The following is a 23,343-nucleotide window of genomic DNA, read 5'->3' on the forward strand; positions in this document are numbered from 1 at the left end:
AAACTGTTCAGCTGATTTTTCTTGTCCGCATGATTTTGAAGACTTCTTCTTTTTCTTCCTTCGCATTATTAGTCCCACTCAAGTGGGGTCGCTGCAGTGGACTATACCGTATATATAGCCACTATATATACACTGTATATGAGTAATGAAATTGTTGAGAAGAAGTGCTTTATATAAGGGAATAATGTTGTTTCATCAAATCAATGTGTTGTACATTCTGCAAATTAACAACATGAAAAGAAAAGGTAGAGAAGCAAAGCTGACCGATGGATCAGTGGTTTCCTCTCCAGCTAATCAGAAGTAGATAATAGGCTATTATCTACTTCGGAGCTAATCCATCTAAATAATGAAGGCCCGGGTGGGGGCGGTTGGGGGCGTCTGGTGGATACACCCACCACTGAATTATTCTGGCTGTGGTCATTCACGATACTTGGGACTATGCTGAATATTTCCCAGTGGGTTCCAAAAGGTTTCCTTTCCAGCTAATCTAGCTCAATTTTGTGGGTGGGGGCAGCTGGGGGCGTCTGGCGGATACACCCACCACTGAATTATTCTGGCAGTGGCCATTCACGATACCTGAGACTATGCCGAACATTTTCCAATGGGTGCCAGAAGGTTTCCTTTCCAGCGAATCTAGCTCAATTTTGGGGTATCGGTTTTTGAGGTCTGGCGGATGCGCCGCACCACTAAAAAATTCTGGCAGTGTCCATTCCGGATACCTGGGACCATGCCGAACATTTTCCAATAGGTTTAATGGGGGTTCCTCTCCAGCTAATCTAGCTCAATTTTGGGGTGCATTTCAAATGACCCCACTGACCACACCCACCACCGGCTGCCCGGCAGACTTCCATTTCCTTACATGGGTATGTACCCGAATCATTGCTATATGCATTGTTGAGTATGGCTATTAATATTGTTTTATTAATTGTTTGACACATCAGTTTGTAATCCCATGCTGCCACCTGGTGTCAGCCCAGTTGTGTTGCCATCTTGTGAGTATGAAATAAACTAGGTCGACCATTTTTTTGGTTACTCCCAAATTCAGTTGTGTGTTGGAGTTGTGTGTTAAAAACGACAAAATATCTCCATGTCTCCCCAACGAGGTTGCTGCGTGGACATGCATGAAAATTGGTTTCCTTTCCAGCTAGGCTGAACCCCTGTGCTCCTGCTCTATATATAGCATATCTCCCATTATATACTCTTGATAATGATATATGCATAGGTTTTGATGCGAAAATAAATGTCTCAGATCTGAAAGACTGAAATCTTAACGAGAGATGGCGCTACGACTAAATGATCGCCATTTTGGTTTTCGAATATCACGTAAATAAAAACAATAAAATATTCCAGTCAAATTACTGTAACGAAGAATCTAAAACACAATATTACACGTATATAGGTATGATTGTAGAGTTGTTAACCAGTTAGACGAAATAAACGTAATAGGACGTTGTCATCTCTCCCATAGAAGTAACAACTGTTTTGGGGCTAGCCTTACCCATTAATATACCAAAATTTAACAAAATCGAATGAATCTAGATGGGCATTTTCATTTTTGCCAAAAAGTGGGCGTGGCTCGAAAGTAGGTAGACTGGCGTGCTCCAAAATAGGACGTTCAAATCTCTCACATAAGAGTAACAACTGTATGCAATTTGAATCATGTGGGTCAAACGGTTCTTGAGTTATCGTTGACCGTAGGCAGACACTGAAATGCATAGTAAAATTGCTAAAATCTACCTAATTTGCATAATAAAAAATAAAAAAATAAAAACCTGTGTGATATGTTTTGGGGCCAGTCCTCATTCATTCACATACCAGAAATGAGCAAAATCCGTTGAACCTGAACTGACTTATGGCCATTTCCATTTTTGCCAAAACGTGGACGTGGCTCGAAAGTAGGTAGACTGGCGTGTTCCAAAATAGGACGTTCAAACCTCTCCCATAGGAGTAACAACTATATGCAATTTGAAACATGTGGGTCAAACGGTTCTTGAGTTATCGTTGACCATAGCCAAATGTTGACGGACGGACGTACGTACGACGGACGACACCCCATGGCAATAGATCATCTTGACGATGTCAAGGCGAGCTAAAAATTGGTATTTACACTCAACCCAATCATACATTGGTTAGGTGTCAGAGCTATTAGATAGTGCTGACACCTACCGTTCTTGTACTATCAGTAATTAGTATTTCTAAACTTTACCTTACTTTAATATTTTATTTTGTTCGTATATTGTAATATAATTTGTATTCTGTGACAATCGTTTGCGTTTACTGGTGGTGTCAAGAATAAAGGCATTACAATGTATATGATTGTGTTTAGTGGCATTATATAGGTTTTGTAAAAAACTACTTACGCGTATACCGTAATTTTCGTAAGTCGGCACAAAAATTCTGGTCCCAAAAGTGCTGACTTATGCGAGTTTTACTGTATTTGGGTTTAGCTTGTTATTTAAATAGATCGAACATTGGGAATTTATTTGGATTCCTAGATAATTCGAAGTGTAATTACGGCATTTTATAATCGACCGAAGATGTAATTGGTATAGTCCCGTTGGTCCTAACAGCAGACATAAATGCATTAGTTAAATATTGTCACATATGGCTAATTAATCTCACTAACTATATATAATAATTACTTTACAGTTAAATTATTACACTTAATTATGAAATAAAGTTATTTATCTATGATTAAATACTAACAGCTATAAAATGAATTACTATGCTTACTCCTATACGGTTGGTAATACCAATGTAAATGCCAATAGAATTTCACATACATAAATACCATTGATAACAAGGTTTCGCTCTTGGGCGAACCCAACACCACACAGGCTAATTTGTCATTCTGGGAAGAATCATTTGCAAAAGATAGCATGAAATCTGCGCGTAGGCCAAAATTTATCAAACAATTTACTTATATAGCATCAGCTCGGAACTCTGGTACATGCAAATGTAGCCATCGGAGAGCAGCCTTTGGGCATAGTCGGGTAAGTATGGGTCTTCACGCATTATGCGACTATAACCTTCCCCTGAGAGCCACGTGGTTAAGTCTGGACAGGCACAGATCTCTGGGATGTTATATCCATGCTCCTCACCTATAATTGCACACAGTGAAATAAAAACGAATTAACTACAGCTGCAAATTTGACGTAAGCAATATAATGAAAGAAGGGCGTATAATAATATAAAGCAAATGACAATAAAACCTCGAAACCTTGTAGTTTCAGTTCAATTTCTTCAATTTAGCATACCTACACTAGAACGCACCTCATGCACCACATTAGAGCCACTAATCACAACCATTAGCAGACGTTTCCTCTTTTGTAAGCAGCAATACTTCTCCTACACCTTCATAAGTCATATTAGAATGGCATAAATATGTAAATGTGTTTCGAGAGCTAGATAATATAGTTCAATACCTTTCCGATCAGCCATACTGTCAAAGAAGACCCATGGTGTGTTTAAGCCACTTCCACTCTTTACAAATGCCACATAATGACTTGTTGCTATGCAGACGACAGCAAAGAGTTCCAAATGCACTCTGGGAATCCTATATGGCTGCCATTCATGTGCTGTTTGCTCCTGGAGGTATTGCTGGAACTCAGATGGAACTAATATTTCTCGTGGTTCATGATTTACCGTTCCAGCGTGACTGTGCCGCTGGAAACAAATGTTACAACCAGTTACGGAATAGTGGATTATATATGACATATACATGAGCATATAAAGGATGCAGGGACACGATCAGATATTCTGGCATTATCAGTCCTTCTCAGGTTATCCAGAACCGTGCCCATTGGTAATTGTGAACTTGTGCATGCTTTTGGTTAGTTGCAAGCATGTAGGTAATTTGGTAGAGCTTTATTAATTCGCATTCACCCACATCTATACATTTTGCACGTATCAACTACAGGAATCACAAGTGGAACATAAATGAAGCACCAGTAAATGCCATTTCAAGAGTAGCTGAGAGCATCATAAATAGTAGAGGGTGTCCAATTGAAACTATGATCTTGCAAATAAATAAAAAAATAAAATGTGGGCAAATTTGGTCTCATCAATTAACGAACATGCATGGAGCTTATTATTCCACTAAGGAAATTACCATAATAAGCATAATGCCATATAAAATGGCAAATAATGCAGCCACATTCCTTCCTGTCGGAACTATTCCCGTGAAATTGGCAACCACCCGTCAAAGTGCCCCACTTTGAGTGACAATGGTTTTGGATTGGTACAGCATCGCTATACTCAATGCAAATTACCGATAACGCCCATGTAGGTGGCGCCAATTGCAGGCTGCCAGTAGTGTTTTTGTAGAGTATGTTTGCTGTGATTCAAATGTGACTTTTCTCGTGTTCTTTTAAATCGCTATCGTTTGAAGTCGAGTTATATCGCTTATAAATGTCCAGACTCATTAACAGGAATTCATTCATACAAAATGATGCGTTGCTTGTGTTATTTTAACTGTATTCAAATTGTGACTGCAACTGGTTCAGTTACGACAGCCGTGACAATATGCGTACAGTACGGCTCATAGGGTCTATGTCCCCTAGGGTACTGCCGGAACGTACCCTGGGTACGGTCCAGTATACTGGAACGTACTCTGGTAACTATCTGATATGGTTAGGGTTAGGGTTAGGGTTAGGGAGTAGGCGTAGGCGACTCCCTAGACTTGTTAGTGGAGTAGGCGATCGAGGTACGGTCCGGAATATTAGATAGTACCAGGGTACGTTACGGCAGTACCCTGGGGGACATATACCCTCTCAGCTACAGTAGGGCCTACGTTACGTTTACTAAGAACAGTTGATGGAAACCTGTAGAAAATGAGTCATTGAGTGCATGCCCGAATCGATGCAGGGTGTATGCACATCAGAGTAAAGACGGCAATACATGATGCTGCGGAGCTATGAAACAAATGAATCAGCCTGCGAAAGAACAAGTTTATTCCATCTAACGCGGTGCTGTGCAGTTTGAAAGTTTCTGGCATTCTGCGGTATAGGGGTTGCAGAGCTGGAACTCACACGAACACATCAAAGTAAAACCAGAAACCTATATTTTCAAATAAATACATGACAACAGCAGCAGAATAACAATGTACTAAATGTTTAACATACAAAAAAACAAAATGACATAAGTCCCTACACTACTAAAACAATGAGGATCTATGTATTTAGGAATTCATGCAAATGACTTAAACTTATTGTAGTAACATGGTGTCATATTTTTCACAAGTATGTATACCCCAAGTAGGTAAGCAAAGCACATATACACACACTAGCGGATTAAGGGCGGGGCAACAGGGGCACGTGCCCCGGGGCCCCCACATTTAGAGTATCCTAAAATTTACAAAACTGTCGTAATTGTGATCCACAAAATTCTTAGCATGTAACGTTGAAGTGATGCGTTTCCATTGCTGTTTCTCTGACTGAATTTTGCTGTTCAGCTGAAGGACACTTTCCCTAATACCGAAATTGCTCTGAGAATCTATCTTTCATTGATGGTCTTGAATTGTAGCGGTAAAAGGTCATTTTTAAAACTCAAGTTGATTAAAAATCACATGAGAACCACGATCAGCCAACAGAGACTGGTAAACCTCAGTATTCTCGCTATCGAAAGTGACATTTTAAATTTGTTGAAACACGATGAAATACTCTCTGAATTTGCAAGCATGAAAGTGCAGAAAAAATACAGACTATAGGGCCCCCACACAATTGGGTTAGCCGCTAGCTTTGTCAGCAGGTGGCGCAGCGGGAGTTAGAGGTGTTACAACGATTGCGCAATCAACCGGTCAGTTGAAAAGATACAGGAATCACGAATAGCCGATCGTATCGTCATAGCGATATAACCAAGTTAAAATTCCTTCGAAAAGTCTGCAGCGATCACTTCAGAGAGGCTGACTATACTAGCACACTTTTAAGTAAGTGTAATATCGAAAATAGCTTATAAACATTAGTTATTAGCTCATTTTGACTTTGAGGTTTGCAGTAGTTTTCTTGCGTATTCCATGCAGCCTAGATTATAAAAACAACTGCTAGTGTCATCATTGACAGTATTTATCGCTACAGAGCAGTATAATTATAATAGGACAATGCCAGTGGCAACGTTTAGCTGGTAATTGGTAAATAATCGAGGCCAGGTGTCTCTAGTACGAGGTACCAGTACCTGGTATCAGGTACTTGGCTATATTAATCACCGGCATTCATTCTACATGTTTTATTATTGTTATATTAAGATTAGCTCTCGAGTGCTATAGCCCTTCGTTGCCACCACGCATTTTTTAATAATATATTTTCATTGACGTTTTCTTAAATATGTCTTATTTTTAGACGAAAGAAAGAGACTCAAGGTTGACGCTGTAATGTGCATGTAAACACGCCGTCAATGCTCAAAGGAAAATCCCAACTTAATGCAGCTCGAGACAGTTGTTAGGAATAGACGTATCGCATCTAAGAGGATTCATGTAGAGAGGGTCATTGTCTAAGCATGACATTTAAAATAAATTAAAAGAGACCTGCCCCATCAGAAGATTTCTCTCGTGAAAGAATTGTTAAGGTGTGCTTCATGATTTCCAACTTTAGGCGAGCTATTGTCAGCAGTAATGCCTAGTGTCTGTAGTAAATGGCTGCATTTTAGAAATAAAGATATACATAATTTGTATTGCAGCTTGAGTCTTTGTAGCTTTAATAATCTCAATAAACATAATTATTACATAACTCCTGAGCACACACAAAAGAATCAACACCCACTTCACATATGCCCCACTAATATCACCGTGAATCTCAATAAACATATTACATATGCACACGCACGCACGCATGCACACACGTGTACCTGCACACGCACGCACACACGCACGCATGCACGTACATGTATGACCACACGCACACGCACGCACACACGTGCACGTTTACACGCACGCACAGACGCACGCATGTACGCATGTGTACGTACACACGCACGCACGCACATACGTGTACGTGCAAACGCACGCACGACGTACGCACGACGCACGCACGCCCGCACGTACATACGCACGCATGCACGCACCTGTACGTGCATACGCACGCACGCAAGCACACACGTACGCATGCACGCACGGGTACGTACACACGCACCCACGCACGCATGCACGCACGAGTACGTGCACACGCACGCACGAGTACGTGCACACGCACGCACGCACATGTACGTGCACACGCACGCACACACGTGGACGTGCACACCCACGCACACACGCACGCATGCACGTACATGTATGACCACACGCACGCACGCACATGTACGTTCACACGCACGCACACACGCGGACGTGTACACCCACGCACACACGCACGCATGCACGTACATGTATGACCACACGCACGCACGCACGCACGCATGCACGCACGCATGCGCTTGTACGTGCACACGCACGCACGCACGCACACACGTGGACGTGCACACCCACGCACGCACATATGTTGTCAGCGCAAATATAGGTGGTGTACGACAGTAGGGGCTCTTCTGCAGGTCATACATGTACCTACATACATACATAAATCTCAATACACATATTACATAACTCCTCAGCACACACACAAAAATAAACACCCACTTCCCCCACTCTATCCCGGTTGCGCACATGGGTACGCGGATAATCTTCACCTCTGCAGATGTGCTGCCCTCCAGCAGCAACTGTTTCTAGCGGCTAACCCCATTGCGTGCCCCGGGCCCCCCACACGCTTAGTCCGGCCCTGTATACACAGGTAGATATCCCTTCCTTAATCATCAACTGGTTCTGACAGTACCAGCATTGACAGGAAAACCAGTTAGGCAATACCTAATGAGTGTACGGAAACACATATTTCACACCCCCTATATATGGTAATATAAAGATAGCTTCCTGTACATAAATTTTATATTATCATAGCTTAATTTACAGTTGTTTACCTACCACCTTATACACTCCCCCCATCAGGCCCGTAGCCAGGGGGGTTCGTGGGGTTCGCACGAACCCCCCCCGAGCCCCCCCCCCCGAGCAAAAAAATAAAATAAATTTTTCCATTTGAAAATTTGCAAGAATTTCACCTGAGGTATGCACCAGATCGCTCCATTTTAGTATAATTGCAAAATCTCTGTCGTGTCGGAGGGAGGACACCCCCTCCCACTGCTCGGTAGCTATGCTCCCTCGCTCGGTCACTTCGCGCCCTCACAAATTTCCATCATTTAAAAACGAAACCCCCCCCAATATAAAGCTGGCTACGGGCCTGCCCTCATGACACCAATGCTACACATGTGTACGTGTGCAAGCATGTTTGCATGTGTAGCACCATGTCTTCATTGTAACATGACATATGGAAATTGATTGTTGGGGACGGGTACATGAAAATATGCATACACGTAATATTACATCAGCTTTGATTCAAGTTCGAGTACAAGTATGACAAAGTGTGTACCGGTATGTATAATAAACATTGGAGCTGCTGCTCTCAGTATCTATGCGAACTCCTGCAGCTATGCGAGTAACCATATTTCTGGCTAACGCTCCATTAGGAGTGTTCCCAACTTTGATATCATTAATGATTAATGATTAATGATTGATAATCCTAACCCTAACCCTAACACTAACCCTAACCTAAATGACATTAAACCACAAACTAATATATGACCATGACCATATAAATATATATATATATGTTATTATGACCATTAATGACATTAAAGTTGGGAACACTCCTAACGGAGTATCACCCCTATTTCTTGCTAATATATCCATGTAAATTGCCAAGAGTTGAAAACAATTTAGTAAAATACCTGTATTATGCATTTTCTGCAAAATGAGATGTTTTCCAGGCATTCTCCAAACTGGCGGAAGCACTGCTTGCATTCTAACTCTGCCAGCATACCACACATACTGCACTGACGTGGTGCTAACAAACATGAAATACACAGAAATGAATGCGAGAGTATGCAATGGGGTCAGCTGTGCATATCCCCAATAACGTCAAGCACAGAACGCACACAAGCTACACGGAACATAATTCTAGTGATAGGTGGCTTTCTTCATATGTGTACAAGAAAATTAAGCTATAATATTATCCAGTAAATTTAGCGTGGATACTTATTAGTGCCGTTCCAAAGGTTGTTTATTAGTTATTTTATCCTTACAGTCAGCATGAACTGTGGTAAAATTATGTATCTTTACAATAAAATCGGCTAACCCATTAAAACATTTTGGAATATAAACATGTAAATGAATGAGTTTGACAGGATTTGAGTCTTGGTGACTGGAGTGGCCCCACTTCATGGTTATACAGTATATAATATGTCTGTTTTTTTTATCTTGGTAACACATGATTAAGCTGTGTACGTATAGCTACAAAATGTAAAATCCAGAATGCAGGTTTTCCCTTTCATCAGCATAGGCTGGTCTTGACATAAAATTTTCCAAGGGTTTTTCATGGGCAACCATTTTCACTACGTTGCAATTTATATAGATGCTAATTTTCATTGATGAAAATAAATTTACTCACAATTCTCTAGCACATCTGTTATGTCAAGAACCAGTGAAGGTACAATGCGCTTGTACATTTTGTAATCTTTCCCAAATCGTGGCATCTGGATGATGAAGCATGACGGAATCTGTTAATAACAGGAATATCGGCAATAAGATATAACTCAGTAAAAACTACTAAATCTGAATACATTGAATGGATTCTGGCAACACATACAAATCAGGTTGCACTGATAGTCCAAGAGAAATCAATAAACTGATTACACACTTTTATTATACATTCAGAGATTATGATATGTAGGTCTATCAGAGATAGTGGTGAGAAAATGAAGCCAACGAATCTCTCTTTACTTTCATTTGTCATTGAATTTTACGCAAGCGCAAAGATCAAAATATTTTTAATGTGTCTGAACTTAACAGTGAATGAGAATCTATTGTGAAGTTGCTGAACTGGTTTACAGAGACACAAATCACGTGGGCTCAAGGATAGAGAACATGGGTCCCAATAAAAGACGGTTTTTTCTGCCGATAGATGGCGCCACTATGCTATATACACTGTGTGCTATGTGCGACTTGGATATATACAGAGATATATATAAATATATATATATATAAATATATATATAGATATATATATGTATATATACATATATATATATATATATATATGTACATATACATATATATATGAGATATATATATACAATACATATATGATACCATATCCCACACTGTTATAATATATATATATATATATATATATATATATATATATATATATATATATATATATGCGGATACACACATATACACACATATATACGCACATATACACACACATACACACATATACACACCTCCCCCCTCCCCCTCTCCTCTCTCTCTCTCTCTCTCTCTGCGTGCGACTCTGCGACTGCGACTACGTACTTTCCCTATGCATAAATATAAAGCCTGTGCGACCACACACTTTGACATGCCGATGTGTGAGATGGTGAGTAGGGATGTATATATAATATATATATCCTTATGGTGGCGAGAAAGCGGCGTATAGGTATGTATATACTTGGGCAATGTGGAAGTGCTTGCGACTCTTGCGACCGATGCATGGATATAAAAGCTGTACGACCAGAGACTTTCACATGGGGATTTATATATAATATTGATATCATTGTGTTCCCGAGAACGGCATATATAGGTATGTATATACTTGAAAGGTTTGGAAGTGTAGACACAGTGGCGTCAGCGTATGAATATAAATCCTTGCGACGGCACAGAATGAATGCGGATGTATATATTCATAGATATATAGCTCTTTAGCATGTATATATATACGGTCGCTGTGCGATCACGCGTAGCGATAAGGCGGGTAACCACGTGTTGCACCGAGTTTTTATGTGACGAGCGAGCGAGCGAGCGACGCGAGGAAATTAAGAGTACGTACAGCAAGGCGCATGACAATGAACAAGCGGGGGTGGGGGAGAGGGCGGTCTGCAATGCATAGACATGACGTGTCTATATGTGTGCGTGTGTGCGTGCGTGGGTGCGGGCGTCGCGCGTCGGGGCGTTGCAGCCATCAGAAGATCGCGTGTACTGCATCAATGGACATGACGTGTGTATATGTGTGAGCGTGTGTGCCTCATTAGATGGTATGGGACGAATGATGATTTAATAGGTGTGTAGGGTAGCTATAGGGAGTAGTACGATAATAGTAGGATGAAGAGCCCATCAACCCTCCCCAATAAGGGGTTAATAGGCTGTTTGTAGGATGGTTCTACCCACGTAGTAATGAGTAGGCTGGCGTGTATTGCATGAATGCATTGGCTGTTGAAGTGGCATATCGTGCGTTGCGTCGCCGTTCTTCGATACCGACGGGGCTACTGTATGCGGAGTGCTGTGTGTGTTTGTGTGCGTGCGTGCGGGCACGAGTGCGTGCGAGCGTGCGTGCGTGCGTGTATGTGTGACTGTGGATGACGGTGTGACTGTGAGCGTGCACTGCAGAAACGAGAAGAACCCTAACCCTAACCCTAAGCCTAACCCTAACCCTAGCTAACACACACACGTACACACCCCACTACACACTACAGGCTACACAGCGATCTAGACAGAGGTGCGCGCAGCAGCTAAATTGGCAGCTGGGAGGGGGGGGGGGTGGCACTGTATATGACTACCGTATGGAGCTTTACGCGCGGCTAGCGCGCACCGGCCGCAAGAGAACTGCTGCTGCTGCTGTTGCTGCTGCCGGGAGAGGCCGAGCGGGCGGGCGAATGCATAATATTGCCGCGAGACACAGCAGGGTACAGTCAATAACAATGGCGTATCTTGTGGGCGGTATTTTATGAGTTCGCCAAAAAAGATCGAATAGCAACGGATTTCCAGGTAATTTAATGCGGAGAGCAAGTAATATGAATCCGTTAATGGCACGCGCAAATACCGACATAGATTTCAGGGCCCTAGCAGAGGAAAGTGTCGGGAAATGCTCGCGCGTCGCAATGGTCAGAAACGGCCGAAAACGGCCGAAAACGGCCGAAAACGGGCGGGTAGGGTCGCTTCAACGCATTTTTTCGACACTTCCTGTTAACTCACATCATGTTTATCGGTTGAAATGAACAAAGAACACTCTCACCAGTACCCCTGTCGATTTTAAAGGGGCTACCCCCACATTTACGAAAATGACAGGTTTCAATGGGCCCATGTTCTCTATCCTTGAACCAATCAGGCCCACAATCTACGGTAATAAATGGTTAACCCAAGTGATTTTTATTACTATGCACTGCTTATGAAGTTTGAGATGTTTAGGTTTACCCCATTAGGGTAAATCCTGTTTCAATTCTTTTTACTCCCAGTAATTAGCTACCTTTATCTGTGTTACACCCTGGTCCCCAAAAGCACACATTCTGCAAAGTAGATGCAATTTTGCAGGACATTGTAAACTTGGTGGGTAGATTATACAGACAGTACTAGTGGGACAATTTTTGATGAACACAGATTCGTAAGAGTTCAAACAAAACCTGTGGCATATATCCATGACAAGAACCTGAACTATCTTTGGACTACCAGGATAGGCTAAAGTCGACCACTATAATAATCCTAGTGGCTCGAGCAATAAAACTACTTCGATGAGTCACTACCAAAGTAGCACAACAGAAGGAAATTGCGATGTATCAAATGGTACGTAACAGTTGCTGTGCAAAAACAATATAAGAGGTATGAAGGAATACTAAAAAATGGCATCAGGTAGTTGTCAATGATGGTATTAGTTTTCTTGCCACTGGGAGTAATTATACTGGCGACTGTCACGTTCAGTGATGTGTATCGTGTTTGTGTTCTCTGCCACCAGGGGTCAGTACAGTACGACCACGAGAATCGGGTGTTGCTATCCCCCGGGCGTGGAGGGAGGTCACGTGATAACGTTGGCGATGACGTTCAAAACGTTAACCCTAACGGTAACCCTCACTCCAACACCGCCAACACTAACCCTCACATTAAATATATATGTGTCGTCGCGCTATATATAGGCATTGTGATCCAGAAAAATTAATCTATGGTGTGGGGACAGATATCATGATGCAAAAACCCTAACCCTAATCCTAACCCTGGCCCTAACCCTAATCCTAACACTATCCCAACACTAGTGCTGCCACGTTGCGGTCACCTCCCTCCACGCCCGGGGGATAGCATTACCCACGAGAATCCACGCTGGTAATGCTATCCCCCGGGCGTGGAGGGACACCGCAACGAGGCAGCACTAGTATTAGGATTAATATTATTAGTATTAGTATTAGTATTAGTATTAGGTTAGGTTTAGGGTTAGGCTTAGGGTAAGGGTTAGGGTTAGGGTTAGGGTTAGTGTTAGAGTTTTTGCATCATGATATCTGTCACCACATCATAGATTAATTTTTGTGGATCACAGAACCTATATATAGCGCTCCGAGATATATATATTTAGTGTTAGGGTTATCGTTGGAGGTGTTGGAGTTAGTGTTACCGGATGAGTAATGATTTTGAAGTATACGTCAACTGTATCACGTGACCGTCCCTCCACGCCCGGGGGATAGCAACACCCAATATACGCTACCCCATGTAGTCACGTTAATTGTGTAGCGACGCTGCGCTCCAGCTCATTCATTAGGCACATTGCCGAGCGAGCAGAGAGCAGGCAACAGCCGGTAGCGGGTGCGACAGGTGGCATAGGTGTCGAACGGTGACTAGAGTCAATAGTCACTTAAGAGAGCAGAGAGCGGGGTACGTGACACGCGACACTATGGGATGCGGCCCTCGCAAGACGGGGGTCGGCAGAATAGGAACCTGGACAGCCCAAGAGGTGACAGGATAATGCCCGGATGAAGGGCACAGGAATCGCCGATGTATATAAGGCGAGCGGCACACAGACACGGGGAACCCTACTCGCTCTATCCCCGTGTCGTCATCTGTCACAGTTGTATTTGTACGCTACGTGTCGTATTACCTTGAATTATCATGGCTAATAATACAGTCGCTTGTGGTATGTTACTTCTCTAGTACGGCCATGATCAAACGCGAGTTTAATACTCGTCAATGATAGTTGCAGTTTAGTGAGAATTATAAACTCGTGCTGCGTGGCAGCTTGCCAATTTGTCATTTTAACCATGATCGTGTTAACTGCAGCCGTGAGTCGCTTCGTTCGATACAATAACGCGGATATATTGCGCTTGTTCAACTCGGTTTTAACTCGTGTGTAATTCATGACCGTAAGCGAATCATCGAGGGCAGCAAGAATTGATTGCTGTGTAACCCCGACAGACAGGATACGTTGCTGCAACGCATCGAGGTCTTCCTGCGGCAATTATCGCACGCTTATCTCGGCCGTGATGCATTGAATGCAAATCATCGAGCTGCTGTGCCATGACCCGAAGGCGTTGATTAAACCACAACTCGTGCTCTGTGAGTGCCACGCGAGCGATGCCGTTGGACAAGATTCAAACTGATGATGTCTAAAAGAGGCTAGCTGCCACGTTTCTAGATGGCTTAAACTCCGTCCCCACCCAAAAGATGCTTTTGTCTCGCAAGCCGCAAACCCTGTCCCACGCTATCGAATTAGCCGCTGATGAGGCGTTCATAGAGGCGGGTCTGGCGATGCGATTGCGCAACAGAGCGATGGATGGATCTGTCATGAGTGGGGTAATGGAGCGAGGAGAGCCGATGGAGATAGGTGGAACGGGAGAGACAAGTAATGCGGCACTCGTAGCGGAGATACGTAATTTAACTTCACAGTTAACGCAACCAGAGACGCGCCGCGACAATAATCAGCATGGCCCACGCAATACACAGCCAAGGGCTGCGCGTGGGGCCTATAGTGGCGGGCGATCCGTTCCCCCGAATCGTTGGGTGAGTCCCGCGACGAGGGAGGGGCGTATCGCTTATTTGCCTAACCCAGTCTCACAAGCTGGGACGGCAGATTTCAGACCGCCAGTCAGGCGCCGCCGCGTACAAACACGTGAGGCGACGCGTGATGACGTGTGTTTTCAGTGTGGGAGAAGAGGGCATTTTGCCCGTGATTGTCGCGTGCGCAGGCAGCCTAATCGATGGCCGGGAAACGTGCAGCCCCCACCGCTCGCTCGCGTAGCATACGCGCAGCCGCGGCAGTAGAGACAGGTGGGGGTTCAGTACGGTGTAAGGTTAGCATGTCACGAAGAACGGGTGCGCCTACCTGTACGATTGCAGTCGGACCTTTAAAGTTGTCTGCTCTTCTCGATACGGGTAGTGATTGCACGTTAATAAGTCTCCACGCGTAGAATCGATTGCCGCGTCGGATTCGTTTAAAGGCGGGGTTTGTGCCAGCAGAGCAGTGTGTCACCGATCTGGTGTCAATATCGGGCCAACAGTTGAGTATGGTTGGTGTTACCTCCTTGGGTATTACGGTAGGGAGAGTTACAGCAGAGCACGACTGCTATATTGTACGCCGATTACCGCGGGATTTTGTGTTGGGAGCAGATTTCCCCGCGCACGCGCGCGTCATTATTGATCTTAATGCGGGTGTACTGAGTATAGGCGCCAGCGTCGTTCCTGTGTGCATGCCGAAAAGCGGTCACGGGTGGTTACCGCCCACGCAATTAGCGTTGCTCGCGCAGACTGTTTCAGTGCCGGCGGAGTCCGCGCGCAAGTGTTTGCTGCGGGTACCTAGAAGTTTTCAGAGTGGTACACTGTTATTCGTTCAGGGATCGACAGCTTTTAAGACTTTCCGTCGAAATCAACACCTTAAAATTACACCTACGTTGGCAGTAGTGTCAGCGGATCATACGGTCGAGTGTGTTATTAAAAACGAATCAGGCACACCGAAGAGTTTACTTAAAGATATTGTTGTTGGTTCAATGGAACCCACAAAAACGCATAGGGTGCGTGCTGTATATTCTGTAGGTGAGGGACTAAAATCACCACCACGGCGACTGACAGCCGAGGGTAAACCTTTCGATTATTCTACGCTTGTGCGGCATGTCGATAATGCGCATCAGAAAGCAACTTTGCTCGCATTTTTAGAAAAACGCGATGCCACTTTTGCACACACAGATGCACAGCTCGGTTGTACACACCTCTGCCATTTTCAAATTCATACTGACAAAATAAACCGATTAAAACTCGCCCGTATCGAATGAGTTTAGATCAGCAGGAGAAGGTGCAGCAGGAGGTAGACAAACTTCTAAAGAATGGGATTATTCGCCCCTCCATGAGTCCTTGGTCTAGTGGGGTACTGTTAGTTAAGAAGAAATCAGGAGAGCTAAGACTTTGTATTGATTATAGAAGAATGAACGCGGTCACGACTGCCGATGCGTATCCCCTACACCTAATCGATGACGCGCTACAGGCGTTGGGGTCTGCTAAAGTGTTTACGACTCTGGATTTGAGGTCTGGCTATTTTGAAGTCCCAGTCGATCCTGCAGATATCCCCAAGACATGCTTCGTTACTCCGTCTGGAAGTTTTGACAATGACCGCACGCCTTTTGGCGCAAAGAACGCCCCGTCACACTTTCAGAGATTATTAGATTACGTTTTAAGAGGGCTACGTCAAAAATGCGCCTTGGCGTACATCGACGATATATGTATTTACTCCCCCAATTTCGAAACGCACATGCGCGACCTGACAGAGGTGTTTAATAGGTTAGACAAGGCTAATCTCACGCTAAGGGCAAGTAAGTGTTTCTTTCTCCGGGAGTCTATCACTTATTTGGGGCACATCATAACACCAGGTAAAGTGAGTCCGGACCCGTCAAAAATCCAGGTGGTACAAAATTGGGAACGCCCCAAAACCGCTACGGCAGTACGCCAATTTTTAGGTCTCTCAAGTTATTATAGGAAATTCATTAAAGGCTATGCACAAATCGCGCGTCCACTTAGTTTATTGACTCACAAAAATATACCGTACGTATGGAGTGACGACGCACAGGTTAGCTTTGAGACGCTTAAATCCTGATTAACGCAAGCGCCGGTCCTAGCTTTAGTTGATAGCACTAAACCTTTCCGCCTGTACTGCGATGCATCCGCGTATGCGGTCGGCGCTGTGTTAACACAGCTCGATGATGTGGGAAAAGAGCATCCTGTTTATTATCTTAGTAAACAGCTCACGGACGTGCAGATGCGTTGGCCGGTTGTGGAACGCGAATGTTACAGTGTGGTTTTTGCGATGTCTAAACTGCGCCATCACTTTTTAGGGTCTGTTTTCTGCGTAATTAGTGATCAAAAACCGCTAAAATATTTATTAGAAGCGAAGTCGCTGCGTAACGCTAAATTACAGCGATGGGCTATAGCTATCTCTGAGTACGGCTGCAACATTGAATATACCACTGGGGCTACCAACTTACCAGCTGACGCGCTGTCGAGAATCGCACATGCTACGCAGGCAAGCGCGTCTGTGGCTAATGATCCGTTACCCCGAACCCCCACTTGTGCAGTCAAAGCAGCAGCAGATGGGTTCATCGCCCGAGCGGGTCAAACAAAACAACCCTATCACGCTGGCAGCAGCGATTACAATGGGAAAAACTCGTAACCCCCGCGCACAGCACATGCAGGAATTCCCTGCATCCTTGACTGACCTCGGCACACTTCAAACAGCTGACCCATTTTTGTCTCGCGTGCGTGACGTGTTAGTTAAGCCACACTGCGCCTTGAAGGACGCTCGTGTGGTTGCAGATTACTTTTTAGATGGAGATATAATTTATCATGTAAGTTCGCGACCTGCCCTGGCCGAGTATTATCCACAGGTAGCTATACCGCGAGTTCTCATTCCAAAAATACTCAAGCAGTGTCATGACCACATGTACGGCGGGCATCTCGGATTTAAAAAGGTTTATTCTAAAATAGCCGCGCGATTCTATTGGCCACGTATGTTCGCGGATACGTATCATTACATTAAATCATGCGTCACGTGTAACGCGAGGAAATTGCAGCGGGTGCGGCCATCATTAATGCATGAACCTCAGCCGCGACAGGTGGGTGACGTCGTTGCTATAGACTTAACCGGTCCCCACCCGGTTACGGCAGCAGGTCATCGCTATATGTTAACGTTTTTAGATCTATATTCTAATTGGCCTGAAGCGTACCCCACAGCGGGCAAGAGTGCTGCCGAAGTGGCAGATATCTTTGTTAATCGATTCATTCCCGCTCATTCGTGCCCGAGAGCGATTCTAACAGACAACGAGTTGGAGTTTGTTAATAATCTAATGTCTAGGTTGACACAGTTGTTGGGGATAAATCACATCCGCACCGCCCCTTATCACCCTCAATCTAACGGACAATGTGAACGTTTCCATAGAACGTTGGCAGCCATGTTGGCATGCGCGATAGGAAGGGGGGGGGCGACCACACAACATGGGACCAACACATCGCCGCGGTTTTATTTGCCTACCGAACAGCTATAAATGAATCGTCGCAATTCACACCATTTTTTATTCATCATGGCCGCGATGCTGTGTTACCCATAGATGTATTACTACAACCTAGACGCCTTTCTTATTCAGACGACCCAGTCACACACGCCACAGAACGACTGCACAGAGCTTTTACATACATTGAGAAAAATACGAGAAACGCGCGACTGAAAAATAAACGGTTGTACGATCAGCGTTCCAAGGACCTTGATTACGAACCCGGGGACCCCGTACTGTGGTTCAACCCCGTTCTATCTGGGACGCAGACACGTAAGTTCGCCTTGCTGTGGCGACCGAATTATAAAATAATTGAGAAATTGATGGAGAGACGCGTGCACATTAAGCGTGACGACAGTACGCGCACGTACGATGTGCACGTCAGTAACTTGCGACCTGCGCACCCCTTTCAAGAGTGGGATGTACCCGCTCGCAGCACACATCTGGGAACGCGGGAGAGCGCGCAACCCCTAAGAGATGCAACGCTTGCTGCTCCACGGGCCAGAAGCCCGGTAGGGCCTAGTGATAAAGATGCTAGTTCCCAATGGGACGAGGAGGATGAGATGCCTTTAGCTCAATTACGCTCTCTTACAGCACAGCATGATGGCGGGTTGGTGGATAGCCGCATTGATGTCAACACTGCTGATGCTCCCGGTTGCTACCACAGCCAGCGAAGTACACCAGCCGTCGCAGGGTATTGCGTTTGTACCAAGGGGACACGTTTCAATAAGTCAAAGTACGTGGGCTTCAGCCTTAACTGTAAATTTCACTGCTATTCAAGAATATTTAGACACGCTTAAGGCACAGCTGGTGGATATGGCTAGTCTACCCCCACCACCACCGAAGGCTGCATCCCCAAGTTCAGTTACCGCATATGCTTCTCAACTTAGGATTCCAGTCCAGCTGCTACTCACTGAGCACGAGTTGTGGTTTAATCAACGCCTTCGGGTCATGGCACAGCAGCTCGATTTGCATTCAATGCATCACGGCCGAGATAAGCGTGCGATAATTGCCGCGGTAGGTAAACTCTCAAAATTTTTATTTGGAACGGCTACGCAGGAAGACGTCGATGCGTTGCAGCAACGTATCCTGTCTGTCGGGGTTACACAGCATTCAATTCTTGCTGCCCTCGATGATTCGCTTACGGTCATGAATTACACACGAGTTAAAACCGAGTTAAAAGAGCGCAATATATCCGCGTTATTGTATCGAACGAAGCGACCCACGGCTGCAGTTAACATGATCATGGTTAAAATGACAAATTAGCAAGCTGCCACGCAGCACGAGTATATAATTCTCACTAAACTGCAACTATCATTGACGAGTATTAAACTCGCGTTTGATCATGGCCATGCCGCCATTGACGCTATTGTGCAATCGGTGGAGGTTCTGCTATCAGGATATCTGCCGGCCACATTAGTCCCTGCACATCGATTACGCGATATTCTCATGACTATTCAGGGTACACTACCCCCCACACTAGCGTTACCTCACGATCCACAATCTGATTTATTGTTTTATTATGACTTAATTACCGCAATAGCTATCCCTGATAGAATAGGCCTGCATGTTCTAGCCTTCATACTAATTAGATATCGGGACATGACGTTCCAAGTTTACCAAATTCTACGACCTCCAGTTTATTTACCTAACACTACGGCAGCTGCGTATTATAGTTTTACGCAGGAGTATATCGGAATTTCACTTGACTGCGTCAGTTACATACAGCCCGACGAAAGCGCGCTGCGAGTATGTCTGCGGAAACGACAACAGGTGTGCGACGTTAAATCACCCGTGTATCCTATATCGGTGGTCACGTCATGCCCTGTGGCGCTATTCCGAAATATAACAGCGGACATAATCGCACTGTGTACTAAACGTGTTACCTTCTATGAGCGACCTACGCCCAGAGCGCAGTATCTGCTGAACGGGCGCTGGTTAATAACGTCTACCCACCCAGTACGCGTATCTATTAGTTGTCAGTCTCACCCTAAGGCGCAGGTACAGGTACGAGAATTTGACATTGTCAATCAGCAGATAGTTACGCTGTATTCAGCATGTAAGGGTGAGTCAAAATATTTTTCTCTCCCGTCGTTTTTTCATCATGAATCTGATGCCGAAGCGCTCCCCATACTTGAATCTGTCGGGGCCTGGGTCCCTAAGGACGTCCCGCATATTTGGGCGGCTTACTATGCTTTACCCGTGGTTCATGAGGCTCGCAGAAGCGATCAACTCATACCAAACATTACTGTTCCACGGGAGATGTACAGAGATACCGACTTAGACATCGCGTATAATGATTTAGTAGCAGCAGTTAAGCATGGCAAACGTATTGCCACGGCTGATACGTATTACGCCTCGGACTCACAGCTGGGTGTCACACCGCACTCTACAGTTGTCTATTTGTTCCTGGCATTAACTGTGCTGCTGGTTGGAGGGTTTATATTTTATTACCGTTGTTGTAAATATACACCCCAGTACGATGCGGGACGACACGCACCCCTCCGCGTCCGCTGGAGCCGCCCTGAAGTTAGACTGCCCGAGTAGTCTATGGGCTTATGTAATATTTTCCAGATTTGTCATTTTTTTGGGTAGATTCTTGGCACTCATGTCTAAACACATCTAGAATCTTCACTGATTAAGAAAAAAATGGGTGCCAGTTTTTCCATTAACATTTAGGGCCTCCATTTTGAATTTCAAAATGGCCATCACGAAAAATCTCTTTTTTTTAAAAAATTTCCAATTAAAACCAATCTATTCAGTTTCAAGATGTCATACCATATTTATTTCTATTTTATTTAACGTCATATAAAGATGATCAAGATTCATTGAAGCAAACTTAGAAGACGTCGAAATACGCTAAGATAAGGCAAAATCCAAATGGCCACCATATTTCAGCTTTTTCTACGTAATAATGCCAATATGAACTTTTTGTACAATGACAGTTGGGAAGATTTTTTTGGTGTCTACCATATGTTTTCAGTTGGAATAATGAGGATTCAATAAATAACCACGTAATATGTATGATGGAACACCTTACATCTCTGCCAAAACACTTAAGAAGAATAATGTAGAAGATGTAATTCAATTATAAATTCAGATTATAATTGAAAGATGAATATTGTTTTTAAAGGTACGACAATGCTACATGTATGAATCAGGAGTTACTAAGTATTGTCATTGCTTTCAATCATACTCCTAAGATCTTCGCCATCAACACATTGTGGTGTGGTTTGTACACTTGGTCGATTTCCTCCACAACTTTGCAAATGTCGGTACAAGACCAGGCCACATTGTTTCTTCTGATGAGGCACTTTCGCGGAACACTGGTTGATTCTTCACAGTTACACCTGACGAGCTGCAGCATAGACCGGGGCTGGTGGCAATACCCTGAGAAAGAACTGTCAGGTCCGCTTTTTTTTGTCTAGGTTTTCGCACACCGCCAAGTCAAAGGGTCCTGACTAATTTGTTTCAAATATCCATATCCTGGTGGCCATATATAGCCTGGACATGGGTCACGGGCGTGATATGTTTAATCCATGCTCCCTGAGTTGGTGGCAAGTTTTCGTCACGGTCCTTGTTTCATCTTTTGAGTTGCTTGACAAAAACCATCTGAGAATATTGCTTGCCCAATGTGGACTCACATTGGAACAAGGAAAAGAGAGTCAAAGAAACTCTCAACAGCAATGTATAAACTTTTTTCGGATGTTATACTCCTTCGCAAGCCAGCTAGGTGATGATCGAAAGAATGTGGCTTTGCCTCGGAAAGTTGCGATAAGCATCCTCTTTTTCTTTCTTGAATATGGTCATGTCAGTATCAACAGACCTTGTGAAGCATGCCCATTTATAAAAGCTGCTGATTTTTCAGTCCAAGCTTGTCCATAATATCGTGTAGAGAAGACTTATTACGTCGCTTTCGTAGTTGTCCCATGATTAGCTTGCAGATATGGTTGGCCAAGTAAGTGGCGTTCTTCGTAAGCAAAAGCAAGCATTATCTGTGTCTTGAGAAATATATGATAGAGCATTAATGCGCCGTTGAATCGCACTTAACAACATGATAATCATAATAGACTGTCAACCTCTTTCCGTGCGCTGACACCGGTGCATTAATTTGCCATCATAATTCCGTCATACCTCACTGCCATGTTGGCAGTCATGATTTGACGGTACTGTAGCGATATAGATGATGGAAATGTAGAGAGTATAGCGAATCTTTGTGTGTCTGTTCATGGAAGAAAAACGGGGATGTCTTTGAATGCTCTGTTGAGTCCCTTTTAATAACTTATGTTATGTTTTTAGTTTAAGCCTCTCCATCATTTGTTTTTTCATTCGCTCTCTTTAGTCTGTTTGTTCTTCATTGATTTTTGTTATGTATTGTATGTTATAATAATTAACTCGCACTTGCTAATATCTCTGATGCCTTTGAGTCATATGAGTGTGACTGAAAGGATGTTGCAATCTCTTTGCTCAAAGTCATAAAATTCTGATTGCGCCATCTAACTCCTGTACCACTGCTCATTCCAGTCAACTACAATCAGCGTCTCTACAATCTTCTCTATCAATATTCGGTGGGCTGTGCTAGTAAGTTTGTGAACTGTTGTCGTTGTACCATATTCTTTCCTGAATGTCTTTTATAAACTTGCTCTTGTCTCTCGTTAGTGGGATGAATAATTTTGATACTTATTCCGGTATGCCAATGAAAACTTTTGTTTAGTGTAGGCAAATTCAGTTTGTCATTGCCAAATCTACTTATTCTTCTCAGATCGACATCTGCTCTTCGAGATGACCTTAGCAATAACAGCTAGTCTGGGTCAAAAGAGTGATTTTGTTTGCTTCAAGTCAATCCGACCTTGTCAAACCTCTGTGTTCAATTTAATGTCTTTTTGCAGTCAGACATCCATTGTCTTCTGGCTTGACTTTGGTCATCTTTGTCCCACAAATTTGCGA

The 23,343-nt window shown here is 43.9% G+C and overlaps 1 protein-coding gene across 1 annotated transcript in view; it reads right to left on the reverse strand.

Moving 5' to 3' along the window:
- Window positions 1-2,506: 2,506 nt before the first annotated feature.
- LOC106807541 (ubiquitin carboxyl-terminal hydrolase CYLD-like) overlaps window positions 2,507-23,343 on the reverse strand; it is a 194,181-nt gene continuing 173,344 nt past the window's right edge. The window contains 4 exon segments of the mRNA XM_014809909.1: window positions 2,507-3,101; window positions 3,426-3,666; window positions 8,803-8,918; window positions 9,522-9,630. Coding sequence (XP_014665395.1) covers window positions 2,917-3,101; window positions 3,426-3,666; window positions 8,803-8,918; window positions 9,522-9,630 — 651 coding nt within the window. The 3' untranslated portion in view covers window positions 2,507-2,916.

The sequence above is a fragment of the Priapulus caudatus genome, unplaced genomic scaffold (assembly GCF_000485595.1).
Source record: "Priapulus caudatus unplaced genomic scaffold, Priapulus_caudatus-5.0.1 Scaffold221, whole genome shotgun sequence".
Taxonomy (NCBI): domain Eukaryota; kingdom Metazoa; phylum Priapulida; class Priapulimorpha; order Priapulimorphida; family Priapulidae; genus Priapulus; species Priapulus caudatus.